This window comes from Argentina silus, assembly GCF_951799395.1.
Source record: "Argentina silus genome assembly, chromosome: 20".
NCBI classification, from domain to species: domain Eukaryota; kingdom Metazoa; phylum Chordata; class Actinopteri; order Argentiniformes; family Argentinidae; genus Argentina; species Argentina silus.
The window spans coordinates 10348352-10374341 of NC_139674.1; the positions used below are offsets into that span (position 1 = coordinate 10348352).

Consider the following 25990-nt stretch of genomic DNA (forward strand, 5'->3'; position numbering starts at 1 on the left):
CACACACACACACATACACATACAGACACACGCGCACGCACACACACACACAGTTACTTAAGCACGCACACACAGTAACTTAAGCATGCACACACACATAAACCGTGTGTCCTTGCTCAGTAAAATCTCAAGGGGAATCTTTATCCTCCTGTCTTTATGTCTTTTACAAGGGCTGCCATTATTGGCTGGGGAACACTAAGTGACCGTATGAGATAATTGTGTCCTTCATGTATCCTGTCCAACGCCCCTCTCATCCAAAAATTGCCAGGTCTAATGGACCCTGTGTACACAGTTGACATGGAGGCCCTGCATACTGACTAGGCAGATTATGTAACACAGAAGGAAGTGTGTCATTGTCTGTGCAGTGAGAACGTCACCTCAAAATAACCTGCCTCACTCCCAGAAATAGCTTCCCTATCCCCCTCTCTCTCACACACACACACACACACACGTCATTGGGTACAGATTATAACCTAGATAAGCATTTGTGTGTCTGTTTACGGCAATGAGTCAAAGTGAGTGGAAACTGGAGAAACAATTCGATTATTGTTCCGTCAATTACTCCTTTGTATATAATTTCTTAGAAGGAGGATGAAAAATGTCCTACTCTCCTACTTTGCATTCCCCAGCTGTGCATACCGTGCATACTGTGCATACCGTGCATGCGAAACCGTTTCCAAATTATACCCTTAATGAAAAGCAAACAATGGGCACACACAACTTCCACATAAACAAAACACGCACGCACACGCACACGCACACACACGCACACACACGCACACACACACACACACACACACACTTCCACACACACACTTCCACATAAACAAACCCATATATATATACACACAGGACCCATTTGTGGTCGGCTGAGGTTTCCCTCAGCGAGAGGAAGAGGAAATTGGATACAAGCAGAGAGACAAAGGAAATCGCCACTTTGTGCGTCCCGGGGACGCCGGATACGGCAGCGCGAGCTCATTTACCTTCCCCAGGAGGACGAGGACCGTCTGGCGAAACCGGAGCCGCTGGAAGATGAAGAGGTCATACGTCGCCGACACGGCCAGCACTGTCACCCCCTGCTCCTTCCACAGCATGGAGGCCGCCGCGCACCCCAGGCTCCCCGCCAACCAGAGCCACGGCCGGGCACAGAAACTACCACAGCCCCCGGTCTGGTAGGCCGCACGGACCTCGCAGGAGTCCGCCCTTAGTCTACAGTGACGCGCGTAACAGTGCAGGGACAGTAAAAAGAACAACCCGGCTCCGATGTCGGCCCTGCCCACCACCCCCGCCACCGCCTCCGTGTGAACCGGGTGCGAGGCAAAGAGGAGGCCTGCCAGCATGCTCCATGGACCTCCGCCCAGCAGGGGGCGACAGAGGGCGGTGAAGAGGGCGGTGACGGCGCCGTGGAGGCCCACGTTGACCAGGTGGTAGCCCCAGGGGCGCAGGCCGCCCAGGGCGTGGTTGAGGCGGAAAGAGAGGGTGCAGAGGGGTCGGAAGGACTTGTGGCTGCCGCTGTGGGTGAGCAGGGTGCCCCAGAAGTCGTCGTAAAGGATGTTGGTCCAGGGGGTCTCGGGGAGAAGGTCCTGGTTGGTTTTGATAGCACGGCTGTTGGAGAGGAGAGAGAAAAGACAGGGTTTGGGTCAGTTTAGGATATAAACAAAGAGGACCACAGACACACACACACACACACACACACACACTCACACACACACACACACACTGATAAATACAGTGGCAGGTGGTTATCAGCCCCTGAGACCACTGCAGTATCTTTCAATTAACACATCATTAAGGGAAACACGGGTGCTCTTGTGTAAACTAACAGACTGTGACAAACGAGATTCACCACAGAGATGTTCCACATAATGGATGACCGCTGAACACACCACACTCACAAACCAGCTGACTGTGCTTGGCAGCCGCAATAGCAAAACATATCATTGTTGCACCACCTCGTCTGTCACCTTGTATGCACTCATTTGCTCTGAAAGTCTCATAAGCCCTGAGTTTGTTTCACATCTGATAAAGATGGAAAATGCAAGCTACTGTACAGCTGGTGTGTGGTCTTATACACCAGACCGAGACAGGTGAGCTTGGTCCCACAACAGTAAACCCAACCCCAGGCAGTGTGGTACTACAGTATGTCAGTGCACTGGCCCTGCTGTCAGACAGTATTACCACGTTAGCAATGTCTAATGACCAGAGGGCTCTCTATTCCCTATGCAATAACTTCACAAGTCCCCCACTGCTTCTTTAATCTGCTTCCCCGGGCACACATTGACACACACGCACACACACACACACACACACACACACACACACACACACACACACACACACACACACACAGAAACCTCTGAGAGGGAGAGAGAGCATGGAAGGGGAAAGAAAATCAGAGAGAGGGAGAGGTAGAAGGTGGGTGGCCAGAGGAGTCACAGTCAGTCTAGGTAAATCTTTATATTATCAGCATTAAAGGATGAGAATGTTGAATAAAACAACCTGTTTTGGATACTGTACACTTTAGAGAAAGTGGCATATGTATATACACAAACTAACTGTCTGTGGAGATAAGCCTAGATAAGACCATTGTTTTGAATGGGAAGATAAACAGAAGAAGACACAGATCTTCTCTGCAGTAGCAATGAGTACTACGGTACATGCAATGTTCTGTATTGACAAGGCAATTAGGGGGAGGGAGGTGACACCAACTGCTAGACAGACATGGCAAATTAGTTCCCTATCACACAGGAGACACAGGAGAACGACATGAAGGAGTCTGTGCGTGTGCGTGTGCGTGTGCGTGTGAGTGTGTGCACTCCTCACATTCAGGTCACTTTGATCCAGTGGCAACCCTCTTGTCTCAGGGTTTGTTTGATTTTAGAGGCTCCATGCATGTTTCTCAAGCGCCAGTCAAACATTGTGTTTGAGAAAGGAGGAGTTGGATGAGGGCCAGTTTAGGACTTCCTTTGTGAAAAGATTAGAACTCAGCGCCAACGCAAGGAGTAGATGAATTACAATGTGAGAGACGGAGAGTGAAATGGAGAAAGAGAGAGAGAGAGAGAAAGAGAAAAACCAAAACAGGGAAAGAAAGAAAGAGCCCTGATGTTTGTCTCCATGGTACTTGGCTAGCTCCAGTCTTCTCTCTCTCACCCTCTCCCTCCCTCTGTCTGTCTGCCCCTCTCTCTCTCCCTCCCTCTCTCTCTCTCTCAGAACCAAATAGTATACCTCATACTATTTGAAGACCGTGTACCTTTTATAATTACCCACAATCATCATCTCACCCGTTTCTTTGTCCTCACCCCCCCACCCCCCCTACCCCCATCCCCCCCATGTACCCTTATGACCGTTAAAAGAAATTCCCAGAAAGGGAAAATTCTAAAGAATACCCCTCCTGTGCTGAGATTCTAAATGTAATGCCTGCCTGTCTGCCTGCCTGTCTGCCTGCCTGCCTGCCTGTCTGCCCGGCCCACATACGATAGTCGCATACAAAAGACTCCCTCTCCAAGAGAAATCACTACAGGAGACCACTCTATCCCCACTCCAGAGACAAGCCCAATGAAGCCATCAGCACAGTGCTGCCACTCTCTCTCTCTCCCTCTCACACGCACACACACACACACACACACACACACACACACACTCAATACCTACAGCTCCATCCAGACCCTGATGGCTACTGCATTCTTTTCTTTTCCCGGCTGCAGCAACGGGCAAGAGGGGGATGGCGGGGTGTGTGGTGGAGGGGGAGGAGGAGGGGGAGGGGGGGGGGGATACCTGATTTGAATATTTAAATTATTTATCACCGGAGAGGATTGAGATGAGACGTGCCAAGTCACAAGGGAACGAGCTGGGGGTTGTGGGGGGGGGCTACATTGGGGGTTGTTAGTTTACGACTTAATGCAGTAAAACACACGAAGTGATAGCCTAAGCACAAAGTAGACTGTCTAGCCTAATGAATACAGCATTAATAACCTCTGGAGAGGTAGAGAATCAGGGCCAGCAGGATGAGGCATTTGTAAACTGAATGATGCAATGCAGAGCGAGGCGGAGGCGTTAGAAGCAAGGGAATAGGGAGGATTCCGGCTTCCTCCAACCCTCCCCTCCCCTCCCCTCCCCTCCCCTCCGTCCCGTCTCTCTGCAGCCCAGCCGAGCCCAGCCTGAGAAACGGCCCTTGTTTTTCCCATTCAGGGAAACAATCCTGGGAAACAGAGGTTATTCTCCCGCTGCCTCACGCGACGGGGCTCTGGCTGGGCGCTGAGGTCATCGGGGTACGGTTGTGTGGTGAGACGGGACCGTTGGACCAACTGTACTCCACTTGACCTGTTGGCAGGCAGCCTCCCCAATGAGAAACACTGTCCACATGTTGAATTGAAACATTGTCCATATGTGCGTCTGTGACAAATACATCGCCAGGAACGTCATCATAATGGACAGCATTGTTATTATTATAATTGTTGTATAATACTCGAGAGCATTCTAGCCAATGTCATTCACATACTGAAGGCTGTCTGATTATTTCAAGGTTAGACCTGTGATGACAGAATACCTGAATGTAGTTCAGGGTTTAATGCTGAGATGTGGACTGAGCCAGCTGTGGGTGTAAGACCAGTACACTAAGGGCTCAGTCAGGCCAGACCTCTGTAGCCCCAGCATTGTAGAGGCTGATTAATGTTGTAATCACTAAGGGTAGGAGTGATTAAGTTAAGAGTCTTGGGTAAACAAGCACATGCAGTTAACTGGAGACCGGAGAGACTTAATATTGAGAGAGGTCAGAGACTGAACTATATAAGCAAGCAAACACACACCCACACACATGTACACATATACACACACACACCACAAATATGCACCACACACACACTGTACATGGAACACATGCAAACACTGTACATGCACTCACATTCATATAAACACACACACACACATTCTCTGTGGTCGGATCTCTGGGATATGTCTTTGGTTTATGCGTTCCTTTTTATGCTCCTCATAAAACAAACACGAGGGCATTAATCAATATCTTGTTGCAAAACATAGCACTCTGCTCTTCTCTAAATATTTGGGACTCCAGCCAGCCCGGACGTCTACCGCGTGTGTTTCAGCCTGCACTCACAACACTGATAAACGTCCTCAGTGTAAACCGCTGTCACTTCATGTAATCAGCGCTGGTTGAATTATGCCCGCTCATTGAGATGCCGCCACAAAGCATCTCTCCCCCTGAAAGCAATGATGGGAAAGGATTAACCAGATCATCAGGCCAACACAACTAACATGGATTTGATGGCGGCAGCCTTGGATTTGAACCTTCCCTTCTTCTTTATCCCTGTCTTTGTCTCTTTCTTGTGTCTGTCTGTCTCTTCGCTTTCTTTCTTTCTTTCTTTCATCTATTATTTTTTTTTTGTTCTCTATATTGACTCATGTCTGCCCACAAAGCGCTAAGATCGATCTATCTTTTAATACCGTTGTCCGGGAAAAATCTATTAGATTTCCATCCCCTTATCGAGAACAGGGAGAGCTAATTAAGCTTACTGATGGAACCGCGGTAGACAAGCCCATTCACACAATGCTAATCTCACTTTACACGCAGGAAAGGGAAACAACGAAGCAGGACAGGATAATGTGCTCATCGGGCTTTGTGCTGGAGAGAGGAACAGAGATAATGATGAGCTTTACACACTACTGTCTGAAGCCCTCCATATCGAACCCATGATAAAGATCTACCTCCATGTCCTTTCCATTAACACTACCATTTGTTCCCGAGGCTCTGTGTTTCACTGGGGAGTATAGGCAATAAACAGGTATGGCTAAGCACAATAAATGTTGCCACTCTCCTCTTGAATTGACCATAAAAAAATCTATCTGCACCCCCACAGTATGGCTCCAGCCTCTCTTAAAACAGATAGCAGGTGTTTTATACACAGCCCAACCTCAATGACATTCTCTACTCATCCACTATAGTTGTTGATGATGTAGAATTCACTTCTACGGGGCGAGACCGGAATGGGAAAAGGAATTCTAATTGATAGATGCATGAAGACAACTCATTTATGAGTGTAAACTCAAGCTAATGTATCGATCGCGTCTCCGTCTCTCAATCTCAAGTGCCGGGGCCGTTTATTGTTGTCTCTCCTAGCAGGGCCCGGATCACCTCTGAGCTAATCCAATCCTAACAGGATTAGAAAGTGATCATAGACCTCCAGTGTTTCAGGGACCTTACAAGAGGGCAGGGGTCAAGGTATAATCTGATTAAAGCTCTCTTCTGGACTGTGTGTGTGTGTGTGTGTGTGTGTGTGTGTGTGTGTGTGTGTGCGTGCGTGCGTGCGTGCGTGTATAAGTGCACTAAGCAGAGAGGGGGGTGTCACTTTCCTTATGAGTCGTGCATAGGAACACACTCACTCTCTATAGATTTAAACATACGCTGTGTGCATTCAAAATGAGGCACTACTTATTCTAAACACGTCCACGTAGTTTCGTACCGTGGTGCGGTTGGCAAGCGGGTGGACGTGGGCTTAGGCTACAGCCCAGTGAATGACACAGCTTGCTAAAGCAAAACCCTGTCTCGTCACCCTGGTAGACAGACTAGAGCTGGGCCTGTAGGGATTGTATTGTCTCACTGCCAGCCCCGCATGCAGCAGCTAAACCTGTGGAGAGACTCATCTGGCAAAGCCCTGTTTCAGTGTTCCTATGTTTCTGTATTTATCAGACACACACAGACACACACACATACACGCACACACACAGGCACCCAGATTGCCCTGCAGAGCTCAGCATAGAGAGGGAGGCCTTTGATTGATGGGGCTGCCACAGGGTCCCACCCCTTTTTTAGGGGTCTCTTTTGGCTGATCACTCAGTAGAATACTGAGAACCCCTCAACAATGGCCAGAGAGAGGAAGTCTCAGAGTGAACACACATACACAGTCTGTGATCCATATCTTAGAGTTGCAGAGTTACTTTCTTTAACATTCAGTCTCCAATATTCTGTCTCTGTAATATTTAGCTGTCTCTGAATATGTCATAGTCAACATAAGGTTCATGCTGTGTGTGATACACACCAACACTCTTGTGATTTTAAAATAGCACCTTTAAAACGGGAACCAAGGTTACAGACTTTTTCATATATTGCTAGTTATTATTCCTGATAACTTTGGCCCTTTCAACTGAGCAGCATGTATTTCCTTTGCCAGCCAGGTGTGAAAAAGCCATTAGGTGAGCTCGACTGTGGTGCCCAAACAGGGTGATTCATACACTGGCAGATTATTACCTCCTATAATCCTGACAGCGGGTGCCCAGCCCACAGAGAGAGAGAGAGAGGGGGGTTGAGAGAGAGAGAGAGGGGGGGGGGGGTAGAGAGAGAGAGAGAGGGGGGGGGTAGAGAGAGAGAGATAGAGAGGGGGGGTAGATAGAGAGAGATAGAGAGGGGGGGTAGATAGAGAGAGATAGAGAGAGGGGGGGGAGATAGAGAGGGGGGGTAGAGAGAGAGATAGAGAGATAGAGAGGGAGAGATAGAGAGGGGGGGTAGATAGAGAGAGGGTGAGGCCTTCCGCTTCCAGCTCTCTTGCTCCTCTCTGCCTTTTATTGTCCCCCTCTGTGCTGCGTCTCCCTCTCTTGTGTAAAACGCTCCAGTATCCCTCCATCACCTTTGGGGATATATCGTCATAGTTCGTATGATTGCTTTTCAACCGTCACCATCATTTGAGCGACACCGGATTGATTTGATGTTATTATTAGCTTTCACATCCTACTGTGACTATCTGCTGTGTTGTGTTTGTATATTTAATAAGCTGCCAAGTCAGGAACTCGCCAGGGTGGGTGTGTCTAAACATCACACATCAACAAGAATGCAGGCAGAACAATGCCTCACCAGAAGTGGCAGAAACGCTTTTCCCACAGTCGTCCACCAAGCTGGCATAAATAAGGTGGGAGCCCATAAGCCCGACTGACGCTATTATTTATACACTGTCTGAGAGGCCGAGGCTCTGTGATGGATTTATGTTTAGGTTAGTCCGCCCTCTCGCTCTTCCTGGTTTGTGTGAAATCTGAAATTAATTTGCCCCGTTTCAGACGCAGTTGTTTGTTTTCTCAAAGACCGGAATGTGAAATGACGACGGAATCTTGGGGTCGTAATCAGAAGATAGCGCAGCGGAGTTCATATGTGAAAAGAGTGAGGAAGCACAATTTGTTGGCACTGTTTAAGGGCACAACTCGGCTAACCCTGCAGCAATGAATCCAAACCACACAAACACTAACAACTGCCTATATTACAAGGTTAAACACATATTTTCCCACCTCCTTGTTATATTAGATACAATGAAAAGCTGCACCCAGTTTCACTGATTTAAAAATAACCATCTAGCATAAGTTCCATGCAACTCCATGTTGGCCTGAAACGCAGCCTGCTTAATGACTAGGGTGGCCAATTAGCTGAACTTTGCTGACTCAATATGAAGAGCTCAACTCTAGGAAAGGCCAGTGAAATACTTTATTTCAGTGAGGTCATTACAATACAATATCTTAATGTGATAAAGACACAGCTTGGAATGTTTGGGGTGCTTTTTGTGGCCTACGTAGCATTTTCCATTAACAAAGTGGCAATATTAGCCTCGTGGATCTAACCTCGTAGATTTGTGTTGAAACAAATGGCTGAGATTTTTTCTACTTTATTGTATGAGTGATTTTTCGGAGGCACCCATGACGCATTGCGACAGCCTGTGTTTACACCATTAATAAGGTCAATACCATCACTGCACCAAACATGTACACATGCATTTTGTGAGTGTTCATTTTGTAAGTGTTTATCTCTGTCACTTGTGTATTTATGAAGGTATCTTCCCCACTGTGCTAAAATATACATAACTCCTTGCCAGTGCAAACACAGACAAGGACTGCTCAGACGGACAGACTGAATTTGCAGGTCTCTGTACTGCATCAAATTGAGATCACAGGCAGCTTCAATGACCTCAGGTAACCCCATCTGTCTACCCTCTCTCATCAATAACACACACACAAATACACACACAAATACACACACACACACACCATAATCAACACTGCATTTATCATCCAAATTGTGAGAGCATCTCTGACTGAGTGCTAGAGTGGTATGGAGGTTAGGGAGCCAGGCTTCTGATGGGATGGCTGCAAGTAGGCCGACAATTCCTACTGGCTTTTAGATTTTTTTTTATGGTCGAAAATCTCTTCTCATCTGAATTCTGAAAACGTTTGAATGCAAGCCCCGCTGTGTCTAAGGGACACCATATTAAAAAGAAAAATGTTTATCTTAACATTTTTATAGCCATGATATCAATAACATGAATAACTCATGATCAAAAGACTCTAAGCCATTATTTCCATCACCATCACAGCTGCACAGATGTTTTCACTCCAACACCAGCATTAATACTGGTCTCAGCCGTGATTAAGATTAGTTTCCTCCGCCGATGTTCTCTCGACCTACTAATGAGAAGGGAGTAGCTAGTCGTGCCCCAGAGTTCCGTCTCTCCAGCAGCCAATCAGGAGGGACAGATTTCTTCCGGTGGCTTTTCTGCTTCAAAGGGACAACTGCTGGAGCTGAAGCGCCAGGAAGTGGCTGTCTCCCTTTGTCAGAGCAGGAGCAGGAGGGAGCTCCTTTCATGTCCGCCGTAAAGCTTGTTTCCTGATTAGCAAGGCTACAGCGAAAGGGGGTACAGGCCAAGGACTATACTGTACTCTGTGTACTCTGTGTGTGTGTGTGTACTAGGAATGCAGTGCATAGAAATCAGTCCGGGCAAAGAGATATGAACCGGTGAACACAATCACCAAGAGTGCGGGTCCATCATCTATTTTTCAGCAGATTGATTGAGGTGTCGTTATCTCTATCTCTGAGATTGATTGATTGCCCCGCATTAGCCAGGGCACCAAACCAAACAGATGTGATGATAATGCAATGGGCGCCATCTCAGCTAAAAAAGGGGGCCAGGACCCCCTCACCTAATGACTAATGCTGTCAATAATAGGTACTGACGAGTCCTTAGCCACACAAAGGAGATGCTCAAGAAAATCAATGCCTAATAAAAAGAATGCGTCAGTGTCCGTAGAGGGACAAAATAGAGGGAAGGGGGTACAGGGGAATACAGGGCTGGGATTTAGGAAGGACACCTTCAACACCTCATAAAGCACTCCATTAATTGGATTGTTATGAGGTGAAAAGGCTGTCAAACCAAGGGTATGATACAAAAAATAAATCTGTATTCCTCTCTACTACACCATCAAAATAGGACAGAACAAAGTCAATATGGTGTGTAGGGTGTCCGCTGTTTTGTAGTCTATTGAGCTGTTGTTTCCTCAAGCGAAAGGAATGGAGGAGAAATATGTGACCAAAATATCCCCGATGTTTGAACGAGAGCAGATTGAAAAACGTTTGAGGGGCTGAATCTGAGAAGTGGGAGCTTAACCAATCCAGCCCCCCTTCCCCCCTTTTCGAGACACTCTACTCCCACTCCGCTCCCCTCCAACACCCCGAAGACCACCAGTAACTGATCATAATAGCACTAGTGTATTCGACATCTGGAATAATGAGAACGGTACAGTACGTTTTTATTTTTATTTTTTTTCCTTTTACCCCTAGAGAAGTGCACTTAATATGAAATGTATGGGTATCTACTTAAGAGAACGGCTCACCCAATAAAGACATGGGCACACAGTATGCATGAGGGCAATAGTGTACGTACTGTAGGCCTATTAGCTGGCAGAGACCTAGGAGTTTTATAGGAGTTCTGGAATACTTGGCTTCACTAAAATCCAGCCTTAATTGAATTTGAATGGCCACCCATTGGGGTACCAGTCTCTTGCCAGCTTTAGCACCATATATCCAACCCACCCATGGAATCCAGCTACAGTAACTGTTATGTGGAACAAATACCCCGCGGATCAATGCTATGGAATCTGACTTGTTTTGATCCAATTAAGTCCTTCAAAGTGCATCTCATACGGTCTGGACAGTTAATTACAGTATTTGTGTCTGGGTAGCTAATTAGAGCTGCTTCCTGAGTCATCTGCGTCGCCGTGATAAATGATTGCCTTGATTAAAAACTGACACTGCAGTTTTCCGCCTCTCCGGAACGATGCATTAATCATTGTTTTCTCTGAGCGCTGAGGATATAATTCACTCTGTCATGATGCCTCAGTATCTTATCCTGCTACTGTCATTATATATACTGTCATACACTGTCATACTGTTGCTTTGACTGAAAGATTTCACTATTTTGCTTACACGCCTATGCCAAAAAACTACTGTATACAAAGCACTCCTTATTCTGTCAGCTACTGTAATACCACTATAACTACCAACTTGATAGTAGGTAATATGTAGTATAGTAGTTTATACTACTGTACTACCACTATAACTACCAACTTGATAGTAGGTAATATGTAGTATAGTAGTTTATACTACTGTAGTACTAACCGTTACTTTTACTGCTACTGCTACTGCTACTACTACTACTATTACTACTACTACTACTTCCACTATAACCATTACACACATCCCAGTGCTGAACAGTAGTTCTTTCTGGCTCCAGGTGCCCACCATCCCTCCTTCCCTCCCCTCTACCATCCCCCTCCCTCCCTCCCTCCCTCCCCTCCACCACCCCCCTCCCTCCCGCCCCCTCCTCCATGCTCTCCTCTCCCTCTGTCCCTACATCCCTTCCTTTGGCCCACTTTTGGAAAGCTGGTGGCACACTGACCTATAAAAACTCACACCTGCAGTCTTGACATTATGGAAAAACCCCTCTGCATCAGACGGGAGGCTTTGGAGTATTGGGGCCAAGAGACACTGGTGCCTGGGGTTGCATTCACCCAGCAGGAATGTATGAATGTCAGTGAGCAACGTGAGCAGTGGCTCAAAATGAAAACCAGACCCAGAGTCTCCGTTCCCTCTTTGTGTCGCTCAGCCCTGACCAATGGTTCCAAACCAGATGACAGACGGACAGAGAGACAGACAGAGAGGCAGACACACACACGCACACACACACACACACACACACACACACACACACCCTCCCAATGTCCTCACACTGTGCACAACAAAAACCACGAGAGCCAGAAGAGTGGAGACGGGGAATGCGGCCTGAGCCAATTCATCAGTTTCTGAAGTGCTTCCATGACAACTATATTTTCCCCACTTTTTCCCTCTCCTGGGCACTGCAGGGCCCACTGCATTGAGTGGAATCAACACTTTGGCAGTCCCCTGGCTGGGTGCAGCTGTGTCCACTGTCCCCTGCCAAGGGAACATATCCCTTTTCTCTCCGCTGCACGGACAGGCTGTAGTATGTGAGATCTGAAACCCGTTTGAATTAACCAGGCCGTAATGTTCATCTGCCATTTGTTCCACTATAAACGAACACATTGTCAGACACCAAAGCATGTAGACTTACATGTGCTGTGTTTCCTCACCGAAGGGAATGGGATCCATATTGTCTCATTCTTGAGGCCTACGGTGTTTTGGTAGATTTAGCACCTCTGTCCATGCTTTGCTGTTGCCTTCGCGACAAGTCATATAGGTATGTGTTGGAGGATTGTGACGAGGGTAAACCTAATTGCTTGTGATAAATAGAGTACTTGGTAGAGGATCTGTGGCTTTGACAAGGGAACAGCTGGAGAACAAAGCAGCGTTTTGTCTATGTTTAAAGACTTTTGTTTTGTTTCTCAACCGCAAATGATGTGTAATCTGAGTTTCAAATTAAAATGGAGCTATTCCGAGAAGAGGTACTGTATGTTTTATTTTGAGTGACTGTATTTTCGGAATGAGTGAGTCAGAATTGCGCCACAAAACTAAACCAATGCGATTCTGCATTGTTATGTCATGTCGACCAATGGCAGGCAACAGAAACACCTCACTGCTTTGAGGGTGTTCAGCTTTCTGGTCCAGACACACTCATAACACATTGAATGGCCAAGTATGCTAAGCTAATTGACCATGTAGCACTGTATCAAATTCTCTTTAGGCTCTCTTGTGTTTGCCGTGACCAGTTCACACATTCCGATATTAGCGACACAGAAATGCGGGGCCATGGCAGAGCCTTCCTGGAGCCAACCCAAATCAAATCAAATCTTCCTGTTCTCATACACGGTCCTAAATCCAACATGTGGTTCTGCCTCGGCAACACACATTATACCAGTGGACCGCATCCCAGTACAAATAATTAAGACTAATAAATTATCAGAGCGACAGAATTCAGCGTAATGGATGTTGAATACACTTCCCCACAGGGGGGTTAATACTATCCCAGTTTGTCAAACTATCAACAGGGGTTCTTAAAATGCTCTGGGAAACTACATTATAAAACTATAAAACGCATCATATAGCGTAATAAAATTACAATACTCCCTCTGAAACTAAGGGGACAACTAGACATGACATCATACGCAAATACGTCATATATGAAGGCTTTGGTTACAAATTACTGTTGCAAGTATTTATTTTTTGTTAAACCTGAATGCCTTGTACTTTTGCCTGAAGCCACATACATAGGTTTTACACAAGGCACTGCAGATAGCGTTGATAGTATCAAATTGGAGAGTCCCTTGCTTCTCTATGTAACAAAACAGTGTATTGCCACCATGGCATAAAAGCTCCAAATCAATGTTATTGACCTGCAACACCAGGAAGCCTGCTCACAAACAAAGGGGAGAGTGTAAGAGAAAGTGGTGCAGGTAATCCCACCAATAGCAAACCATGTCCTGTCTCTGAAAGGGGCTGTCACATGGCAGTTATTGTCTTTTCTGCAGATAACATGGCTGGTCAATGAGTTCTGCTCCTAGCAAAAACACACAAAAAAAAACAACAAGAGAGGCTTAAGTTGTCTAGGCTGGTCCTTGTAATGGATGAACTCAACGCATTACCAGGATGATGAGTGAGTCTTGGGGAAAGTGTTTCTTGCTGATTCGGTCAAAATGCACCCTGCTCGGTGCATGAGTTAGTGCCGTGCCATGCCAAACCGATCTGCTAACTGTGTCTATATTCTTATATAAAAAGTGATGCGTATCTGTTATATAAGGACAGTATATTCCTCCTTTTTATGTTTCTCTTGGCAGGCTGCAAAACCCACCTAAGCCACACTGAATAACATTTAATTAAATCATGTATTCAGGTGGAGGGACAACAGGACGCCCCTGCTATAGCTACCAACTGTACATTTTCTTATCAAAAAGAGCAGAAATGCAGAACAATCAGTCCATGTCTTTTTTTTTATTTTATTTTTTAAAAGAAATGCATTATTCAGTGACATTCAATACAGCACAACCAAAAACAATTTAAGTAAACTAAATAAATAAAGATGGAATAAATAAAAGAACTCTATGGAAGAGATAAATCTGTCTGTGAAGCACAACCTGGACCTAAAATATTGAAAAGCAATGACTATTGTCACAACGGATCACATGAATAGCTTTTTAATGTAGCCACCCATCCGTGAAAATGTCAAAATGGGTGCTGGTGGGTGGGTGGGTGGGGGGGGGGGGGGTGGGGGGGTAGCCTTAGATAGATAAACAAGGTAGCTAGTTATCGAGTTATCTGACTGTCTGAGGGAACCCATTATCCAATGCAGATTCCTTCCATTTATCAGACCTTGGTTTCACTGTGGCTGTCACTGCACCAGGTCAGTGTTTCCGTATACACCTGATCCCCCCATCTCTACCGTCTACCAGCCCCAGCTGCCTGCTAAGTCACCATCAGGGTTAGCAGTCAGTGCATCACTACACTATCGGTGGTCGATTCCACCGAACTGAATGGATGAGTGGAGGATTGAGCAGTGCTTGAAGGGAGAGTACATCTAAATTGCTTTATAGGTTTCATAACCTTGAAGGCAGTATGGGAGGCGCAAACTCACCCTCTTCTGAGGACAGGATGGGCCAGATATAAATCAACAGTAGCCCAGTGAACCTGATGCTGAGCAATATAACCCATTTCAGAAGCTCAGAGTAATGCACTGTTTGGTTTAATAGCATTTGAATAATGCATCAACTGAAAAGCACCGACGCAACTTTGGAGGAAATTACAACTGCCATTAATTATGTGTCAGCAGAGCAGTAAGACAATGCAAACAAACCTCTTCCTCACGTCAAAAACAAAGAGATATTTTCTCATAATGGCGGATCCCTTTTGTTGTTCATGGGACGCTGACCCCTATTCTCAGTCTATGATCACCGTCCCCTCCCTTCATAAAACAACTGCTGTCATCACTCCGCAAATAGCCATCAATTGTGCAGTAATGAGAGAATCTCACAACAAACAGCTGTATTTAGGTTGTACCGACCACCGCACGTGCCCTATCTGTGTGATCTAGTGTACTATGTCAACTGTGGGCCTCCCCCACGAGGGCTTATCTGGAGGAAACAGGAATGGGAGAGAGGGCTATTCCAACTCCGATGATAAATAGCAGACTGTAAGTCATTTGGATGAGGTGATGAAATATAACCTGATGTGGTTCCAAACCATTTAAAATCCCATAGGGCTTAATGGGATTCACACAGACAATAGAGAGAAGCAAGCATCGCCCAAGTGTATAGTAGCCCTACCGACTACAATACATGGGTATCATGGGGGTCATAAGTATACTGTTTCATTGTTGATTCACGTAAGTGCTCATCTCAGATTACTGAATTTGCTCAGCCGGACTGAGATTGAACGAAGCAGCACAAAGTTGTTAGATAATGAAGGGCTAATTGGGTTCCTGCTGCAATGTTTTCCTTCGTTGCACATGCCAATAATACCAAGATTCCTGTGTAAGGTGGGGATAGTATCCACACTGCATGCTGTAGTGACAAAGCTTACTATACAACCCGCTCTCCTCCTCAATTCCTCACACTATAGGGGTACCCTCGAGAAGACGAAGGGGCGTCGTTGGATCTCAACCCGAAAAACGCTGGCACCGATGCGCTCAGTCCAACCATCTCAGGTTTTTACGAGGTGCAAAGCATGAACTGATTCTCCCAGCACACCAGGTATTCAATAACTGACCTTCTCCTGACCCAGAAAGGCCTGTGTATATTTGTGTATTTTACGAGCGGGGAAGGGTGGGCTCCACTGACCGAGCGCGGCACTGGACAGAGTGGGTGCCATGTATGGTTAGGGTTCAGTGCCATGGAAGCAAGGCTAATGAATCTCTGATGGTTTCATAAAGCAGCTGGTACTACAGTTAGGCATACGTTTAAAGCACAGGCGCCTCACGATATTCCCTCCAAAAAGGAATACTCGTTTTCATTACTTCATGGCTAGCATTTTTTTCAGCATAGTAATGTGCATTGCTGCTTGTTTCATCCTACTTATGACGATACCATAGGCAGATATAACTATATAAGGCGTATGACCTACAGCCACTATCTAGAGAGTTCACTTGAAAGGCATACACACAGTATTAATTGCCTCCCCGAACGAGCTCTTTAAGTCAACTAAACTCCTTCAAAACATTTCATCATTCATATTTTATCATCATCTTTTCAGGCATGCTTCTTGTAATAATGCCCAGAGTCGGAGTGTCTTTAGATGTTAGTTATTTCTTCATGTAATGACAACAGTCGGAGGCTGGAAGTGTTATGTAACTCAAACAGCTATCAATAATGTACTAGAGCCCCTGTCCAAAATTGAACACATCTTGCATCTACCTTCCAGTCACTGATATTGATATCATAAACCAGTCCATGACATTGTTGTCTTACAGGGAAAAGTATACTGTTGCGAGTTCTACCTCCATAGAGCAGCAAAAGTCCGGCAGGCATCCGTTTCAGCTGCTCCACATCCCTCTTTTAATCCCCCAGCCAAAAACCCACCCACCCACCAACCCACCCGCCTGAACTTCACGGCTCACAGATCACAGGAACCACAGGGGTCAGAGCCAAGCCCCTCTCTACCCTGTCATTTGCACCGTAGACTAATTACAGCGTTGACGCCACAGAGAAAAGGCCACATACTGTCAGACGTAGTCCCGGGGTGCTCCTGGGACCTGTTTGTCACTACTTGTTCAAAGCCAGTCTACATCTCTCACCACTCTACTCAGCCCAAAACCTGACACGAGCCCGAGAGTAATATGAGTGCATTGTCAAGCATGGCACAAAAAGTGTTTGATTTTCTGTTCTGTCGGGGTCCATAGAGAGAAAGAAAGTCACTGTCGCTGAAAGACGATACACAATGACTATTGATTACAAAAGGAAAGAGAAAGGGGAACTGCAGGGACTGCATGTGATCTCTGGACTTGTTTGGTTTTAAATTACGCCACACAACCGATATGTGTTTTTAAGTCCACCTTGTAGTTAAAGACAGTAAGCGGACGCCAGTTTCTATGTGTAATGCAATACCAGAACGGGGAGCATTGCTTACTGGTAAGCTTGAATGTCACCCAGAAATTCAACCCCATCCAGCTGAAGGCAGTTCTGGTCTTGATTAGTGGAGAGGATAGAGAACAAGTATGTGATTTACCAGACATCATCAGAATTAGTTAGACACTTGCAAGCCTAGTCTACATAGGTCTAGCGTACCCTATTTCCAATAATGGATATTTATCACCTTAGTTTCAAGTGAGACCAGGAATGGCTCTGATTGAGACATTTGGTCTCAAGACGCATATGGCTCAGCAAATCGTGTGTGGCGATGACGAGCATACAGCCTGGTTGCCCGTGGTTACCACTGTTATGCATGTTTAGGTAGTGTGTATACTGGGAGGGTCGTGAGACCGTGGTTCTGTGGCCGTGTCTTGGCAGACGGGTGGGCCCACCACGGTCCGCGGGTAAAGGGCCAGCCAAGGGTTAGCAGAGGCCTTGCCCTTCCTCACACACCACTGGGACTCAATGGTATAAGGAGAGACCTCCTTAAAATAAACGAGCCCATCTCCTCCCCATGTGTGCCTGGGGGCCTTGAGAAAAGTATGCTATGAACTTTTACTGTGCATTATATTCACTGTATGATGTACTGGATACGTTGCAGTTGGGTTATAGGAAGCATAGTGTCAACATTAGATTGAACTGAGGGAGTGGAGGTCTCAAACTACCATGAACAATTCTCAAACAGGTTCATGAAAGAGACAAAGAGACAAAAGTGATGACAGGAATGAATATGAGCTTGCCAAGTTCTATTAAATGGTATTCGACAACATGTGCAAAGGTGAGGGGGGCACTTAGTGGCGTAGCACACTAATGCGCTTACCACGTAATCGCAAGGTTCCTGGTTCGATTCCAACCCTCGACCTATCTTGCATGTCATCCCTCCTCTCTCTCTCCCATCCTTCCTCTCAATCTCTACTGTCTCTATCCCAATAAAGCAGAAATGCCCTAAAAACTAAAAAAAAATTCCTACAGCCACCCATTCTCCCTTTGTAATACTGCAGCTGTTTAACAACCATTAACTATTCACTTGTGGGAGGACAGTCTTCAGCTAATGATTTAATGACCTTAGACGGAGTTTGAAACTTAATATAATGTAGTGAGAGGAGACAGATTTCTCAACTGCCATTTATCATATTCTTATAATTAATATAACCATTTTATGTCTATTTTAGATTTTACTTGATCGTTAAAGCATACTTTATCTATTTCAATAAGTATAACCACGTCATGATGATTATTATTTGTTCAGTCATACATGGTTCAATGACTCTGTTATGATTAGTATTATACTCATTTATGATTTCATGTAGTAACGGTACGAATTAAGACAGCCAGTCAGTATGGCACCAGTTATATCCCCTGGATTCTATCTGTTGGTGGGGACGCGCTGATTTAGGTGCAAGGCCACCCTGACCTAAAAGGCGGCCTCTTGTTATTGAACTGTGCATATGTTGCTGTCCCTATAAAACGGTTGCTCGAAAACAACCGTATCTGAGAGAGTTTGAGACAGAGAGAGATTGTGCAGAGTTTGGTCTCTGTGCAAACAGCCGTTTTGACTCTCTCCTGCAGATTTGTAATAAATGGTAAAGCTTGGTTGGACTCCGGAAAGTGTGTTTCCTGTCTGTTGTTTTATTCTAAAGTACATGTAACATCCCAGGGCCAAAAGAACTCAAATGTGTCATCCTCCTTCATCAATACAATTACTGTCACTTGTTATCCTGAAATTCCAGCCTGACGTTCACGTTCACGTCATTTACTCCCTATATCACAGTCTTCTAAAGAGTTTTAGCCTTGAATGGAGCTTTCGTACAGTAATGTTTCAGTCCTAAAACTTTTGCAGACTTTGCTGACGCCTCATCAAAGCTGGCCACAAACTGGTTATGAGTGTAAATCTGTAAGTAATCAACATTTCTTCAAGATCACTTTTTTTTTCTCTCCTCTATTGTTTCAATATCTCCCCTACTCCCAGAGTGTAAATACACAGACATCAATGAGAAAACTGTTTTTGAAAGCAATGAATAAAAACACGTGTTTTTTGTTCAATATTGAAGGGATGGTACATTTGGGGCCCAAGGCTACAAATAAAGTCTTTTGACATGGCTATATCCATGGCAACATACCACTATTGCAGTTATACATATGGAGGGAGTTGATTTTTGCCACTAAACCACACATTTCATCAGGCTCGCCTGCTTCGCCTCCAAAATACATATAATCCCTGACGTACTACTCTGGTGTGGTTGAGACTACTCTCGCCTCCAAACCATCTCAAATTACTCATCATAAACACTCCCTTCCCTAATCCCTCACTCACCAATGTATAAACTCCATCCCCTCTTTGCTTAGCCTTTCATTAACTGGCACTATTACATGTAGTTCCTTCACTCACTCACTCACTCACTCACTCACTCACTCACTCACTCACTCACTCACTCAACCACTCACTCACTCACTCACTCACTCACTCACTCACTCACTCACTCACTCACTCACTCACTCACTCACTCAACCACTCAACCACTCACTCACTCACTCACTCACTCACTTCACCAAACACAGTCTACTCTACTAAGTGTCTGAGTAAAATGATGTAAATGAGATCCAGTCGGCAAACAACAATTCCACTGGGGCTCAGAAACTGCCACTCTGAGCATCATTTTCTATATTGAGCCGAAACTTTGCCTGGGTGACAACAATGAGTTATGGAGGCGCCAACCAAAACCAGTTACCATCACAAACTGAGATCAGATATGCCACTTCAAAAGATGGTCTTAGGTGTTGCGAGAGGTTGCCCCTTTTCCAAGAACACAAGTATTGAATGTACAAGCTAATTACTGTGAAGCCATCATAGGTAACATTAGTAACAGTCTTGTGGTTTCTAATGTGAATATTGCAGCTTCTTGTAGCATTCCCCCAACCCCTCTCCTGTTAGCATGAAAGGGTTTATGGAGTAACATAAGCCTTTAGAACAGGTTTCTGGCTACAGTATGTAGTCATGAAAAAGGCCACTGTAGTACGAAATGTGCTATTTAAAAGTGGTTGCAAAGACTACATTCTTTGATTCATATTTATGAATGTCACACTCAGGCAGCAATAGATCCAATCCACTCATTTAATAAAATGAAGTCATCTGTCATATTATTCAAGTGCCTCAGGTTGCAATGTAAGCTCTAGGATGCATTGCCTCAAGAAACACTCATGGCAACATATGGCAAATTTAGCCTGATAAGCAGCAATGGAGACACTCGGAATGCAAAGCCAACAGGTCAAACTGAGAGAGAGTTCCTCAGTCTTTATTTTGATTGATGAATCTCCCTCACCCTTTCCATTCTTCAATGGGCGCTGATGTATGAATATAGGCCTCACCCAAACCAACACAACAATGCCTGACAGAAACATGACTTCCTTCCCCTACTCTTCTATGATGGATTTATATGCGGGCAGTTGGTAACTTTAAAAGTGAGTGAAAGTTAGAATGAGAACTGTGATTTCCTTGTGTTGGAGTTCTTTCCGTACCATGGTCCTTTGTGATTTTGGGAGCTCCATAGTTACCAATGCTGAGTCATTACTGCGTAATTACAAGCCAACTGCACTGCGAGGTGAGGTTACTGAGTGTGTGGCCCACAAATGTGTCTGTTGCCTTGTTCCCTGAGACAGGGAGACTGTATCTAATCAATCACAGAGGCGATTTGCTCACTGATGCCAATCATACTATACAATACAAGAGAGTCTGTGGTTTGACCTGTTCAATGCCTTAACTGACAAAATATGCTACATAGACCTAGACTATTGATATACCATATGTTTAGAAGGCCTGCCATGAGATGAATATGCAAAACCAATAAATGTGTATCAAATTATTCAAATAATAGATTCACTCAGGCAGAGTTTTGTGTCATCTTATAGTTGTGGCAACAGATTTCAAACGGCAGCATCAGAGAGGGTGGGTTTCCAACACACAGTATGGATCAAAATTTTGAAATGCAATGTGCAGGAAATGTGAGAACCGTTTCTGTCACCGCTAAACCACACCAAACTACTCCCAGCTATCCCCACAGATTGAATTGTTTTGCTCCTCTGAAACAAGGGGGAGATGTTTTCATTGCAATTCCCAGAGGACACATAATGGATTTCTGAGTCTCAGTGGGGTTTGTGACGTGATTGAGGTCACAGATGCTCCGTGATACAGTACATGACGCGGAAAGCTAAAAGCCACTTAAATTCCATTTTGCGATGCTTCTTAGAGATGCTTTCTTTGTCTCTGGAAAGGAGGTCCTTACTGTGGCTTTGTTGTCAATAGGACAGTATTGTTCCTCAGCTCTCAGCCACATCATGGTCGTTGTGTCAGTAACGCTGTTCAAAAGTGATGTCATTCAAACGTCAGTGTCTGAACCACATTTGTTAACATGTCAAGAGCCTTCTAGAGACAGTTCTAGAGACAGTTCAAAGTTCACAACAAATTCATTTCCCAATCCATTACCTCAGCCCTCAAACTGTCAATCTGCCACTAAGACCATCCCCCACCCCACACTGTGTGAGCGGAAACCCTCAGACAGTGACAGACCCTCTCCATCAGTGACAACCCATCAAAAACTCAACCAACAATGGTCTTTTAGCATTCACACGCTCTTGTTTGGACGAAATGTGAAGATAAACCAGATAAACTCAGAACTCCAGACGTGCAAGACTAATCGAGCTAAACCTTCCCCCGTAGAAAAATGACTGGGCTCACGCTTTTTCTCTGTGCCAGTATAAGTCGGTCATTTCACACACAGAAGGTTTTTATTGATATTACCATTGGCTGACAGAGCCCTGGGAAAGCCCAGAGCTGTGCCCAGGAAAAACACTTGACGTGATTGCGAAAACAGAGCTGCACCAGAACATCCCTATGAGCTTCAAGCATATCGAGACATTCTCTCCTTCATCCTCCAGAAAGGTCTGCGGCAACTGGACAGAAACACATCGCCGAGGAGGGGAAAGACAAATGGTCTCTCAAGTTTTCTGAAGAACGTCCACGTTTGACTGATGTGCTTGAGTCAGCTAGCTTCGGCTCCCTGTCCTAACAAACACAACCCTAGCTCTGCAGTAACCCACAGGGGAGACCGAGAGCACGCGACTCTTGACCTCTATGGAAGGAGGCCGTTTGATGAATGACTACAGAGGTCAGGAGTTCCGATTGGTATTCCGCTTTCCCCATGTAAGGGCAGCTGACGGGAGCGCTAGTCTCTGTCCCTGTGAGTGTAAATTATCACTGTTTGACTTTGATGGAGTAAAAGGACGAACACACTGGGAGCAACTGCTAGGACACTGGCAATTAGTCATGGGCCAGCTTCACTTCACTCTGTCACGGTCAGTCACAGGTAGGGTCGTAATACGGCACTTGGTTTGTAGATGCATAACCATGTAATTACATACACTATAATTACACACATAAGCTCATACACTGGAAATCCAGTCAAAGCCTATGATAGGCTGGGTGAGACAGGGTAATCGGACAGACACTAACCCACAGAATGACTTCCTACCTACACACACACACAAATGCAAATCACACAAACTCACACAAAGCCTCCCTCTCTGTCCTTGCTCTCTTTCTCTCTCTCTCTCTCTCACTCTCTCTCATGCACACACACATGCACACAAACACACACACACGGTGAGGTACTCTCTTCAACACGATACACCACTGTACACCTCAGGTCAATGAACAGTGCTGAAAACCAGTGTGGGTGTAAGGGGAAACTAACCAGAGCCACCTACTGCTTCTGCCACTGAAGTAGGGAGTAGGGACCAACCTGTTAATGGTCTGTGTATGCTCCTGAAACAATGACTCATCTGTATTAGCTGAAACAGCTCTGGAGATTTTGCACTTTGAATATGGGCTCTCTTAATTCATAAAGTCCCAACAAGTATAGTGGTAGTGTGATGATGAGCCCAATGACGTGTGTAGAGCAATGGTGCGAATTAAATAGTGCAATCACCAGCCCTTATTCTAGAGTACACTCTTTTAACAGTCAAAGATTAAAGTTAACTAAATGCAGCCTTTCTGTCTGAGAGTTGTCATGTCTCATCATGGCAGTGGTGCACTGGAACCGCAGCAATTTTTTTCCAAATGAAACTCTCCACTTTCTGGACAGTTACGGTCCATTGAACCCTAGAAAGCGTGCTCCAAGATTGTGTTAACATGTTTGGCCAGGCGTTCTGCGCTCGCCAAATGTATTCTAATTAATACATTCCACTCCATTTAAATTAGATTTATTCCCCGGAGGGAAGCGCTATTGCAACCGGGCAAGCGGTTGCGTGTTCATCCTGCTCCTGTTCCCGTGATGCGCTCTGACACACAAAGAGAAGCATCCGTCGGTCTGTATCACTGTTCCGACAGAGGAACCCATCATTGCATGTGGGATATAATCGTGAACCTACTGTACGCTATAAGAATACTATTCACTTTGTTGTTTTGTGTAACTTCATGCGTCACACTGATGATAATAATAACAATGTATTTGTACTTGCGCAGCTTCTTAAGTAGACTATGACCTAAACTAGTCCTGTTTGTTTGTTGAATGCAACAGGAGATGACATTTGCATTAAACAAAATAGCAGATGGCATTTCCATAACACTAATGACCCTTTATGAGATAAGTGAACCGTGACATGTGTCTCTGACGCTCTGATGCTCTCACGGAATAACGCAAATAAGCAATGAATGGACAATAGAACATGCAAACACCCGGGGAGGGCGACGACCCATGCTAACGTGCGTGCGCCGGACACGTTTCTCCCCTCTTTCCTGACGTGGGAAAGATGAAATGACAAGTGGAGGAGCTAGTGATGTTGCCATAGGTACGGTAGCGCCTACCTGTCATCGTAGCAGAAATCCGCGTGCAATGTGTTGAGATAGAGGACCAAAGCCACGGCGCTACACACCAACTCTGTAATCATCTCTTTAAAAGAGAAAAGCGAAAGAAATGGAAAGAAAAGACTAGATGCGAATCAATTCCCCGTTGCTGTATTGTCTCCTCATTCGGCAGCTCCGCAACACAGAAAGAACCCGAATCTCCATACAAGCTAAGAGTCTGAAAGTTTGTGGGTTCTAGGACATATTCCTTTTAACCCATTTTGTTATGTAGCAGGTCAGAGCTATTGGGAGACGAAACTAGGGCGACATGCCTCCGTTTTAGCGCACAGCTGAGTGCATTTCTGTGTTCCGCTGTCCTGTGTGCATCCTCATCCGCGGCACAGATACTCCACTGCTTGGAGCCGCGTGTGGTTTTAGAAGATGTTGAGCATGCGCAAAGCTGCTCGGCCCGTTGCATTGAGAGGGTTGATGAGAGGAATAGGGATAGGGGCCAAATATTTATTCAACAGAGCTTCGTAACTGTGAACAGCTTCATAAATCATATACACGCTTGCAAAATATCCAAACACTTATTCCATAATAATGTGGCCCAAAAAAAAAACTGGTTTCTTATTGTATCTTAATGTGATTTCTAATGTGATGTACTTTATAATTACTGCATGCGATTATGATATCAGGCTGTCTCTGATGAATGCAACCTTAAATGTAAATCCAGAAGTAATCTAACTCTAATCCCCACCGCTGACAAAGCCTTACTCTGGTTGTTTGGCCTGTTATTAAACCCCTTTTAATGATGAGGCATGTGAATGAATGTAATTTGACAGAGCAACTCCTTGTCTCAATGGAGATTATGTCCTAATGTCAAACGTGAGAGTCTGTGCATTACTGACGTTCATAGTATTGTCAATCGAAAAGTAAAGTCGAATACGCTTGATGTACATATGGGGGGGCTCACTGCAATGTTGATGTATGTTATTAATTAATTCGTTAAGCAGGGAAAGAGGAGGGAAGGGGAGGATTAATAAACTCATCACCCTATGGCGAGGCTGCAGGATGCATATTGTAAAATAGCATCTGATTCACACAGGCGAGCATCACTATGAGCGCATGCCGTGGGGCCCCACTGGGCACCAGCTGGACCTAAGCCTGTCCCCCTGTTGGAGCTCCTTGTGTATAAATCCAACAAAGCTCACGAAAGAGAGAAAAACAGATGGCACGGGACGAAGGAGGGAGACTGTATGGACATCACTAGTGCTGCAATACACCAACCAAAAGACAGAGTGGAGGGAACGATTCTTAACCCCGTCATCCATTGACCCTGATCCTGAACAAGACCCAACCCTGACCTCAACCCCAGCAGAGCCTGTTTTAACTATTCAAAGGTTAGGATTGTTTTTGTTGCCAAAACCGATGGGGAGAGGCTTCCTCTTTCCCATCATTCCCCGGTGGACAGAGGTAACAAATGAGAATCCCTGTTTGGGTGGAAGGAAGAGACATAACAGAGACAGAACATCCACTTAGACTTGTGTTTTCAGTCCAATATGTTGATGTGGACTCAGTACAGTGGGAATGTGTAATTTCTCCTATACACATGCTCTGTTAATGTCTCTGCAAGCCTCAAGTCAAAACGGTAGGATTAAGAGTGTCTCCTGAGCCTTGCTAACAGTGCATAGTAGTGTATCCCACCTAATGAAACTCTCCAGTAATGTAAAACATGCCGGATTGAGCACACACACACACACACACACACACACATACACACACCCACACACACACACACAC

General features: G+C 45.3%; 1 protein-coding gene across 1 annotated transcript in view; it reads right to left on the bottom strand.

The window, feature by feature from the left end:
* Positions 1–24291, bottom strand: part of tmtc2a (transmembrane O-mannosyltransferase targeting cadherins 2a) — a gene marked incomplete at its 5' end in the record, with an annotated part of 49094 nt that extends 24803 nt beyond the window's left edge. Inside the window, 2 exons of the mRNA XM_083691980.1 lie at positions 984–1605; positions 24209–24291. Of these exons, the coding sequence (XP_083548106.1) occupies positions 984–1605; positions 24209–24291 (705 nt within the window). The remainder of the gene's footprint in view (positions 1–983; positions 1606–24208) is intronic.
* Between the last annotated feature and the right edge of the window lie 1699 nt (positions 24292–25990).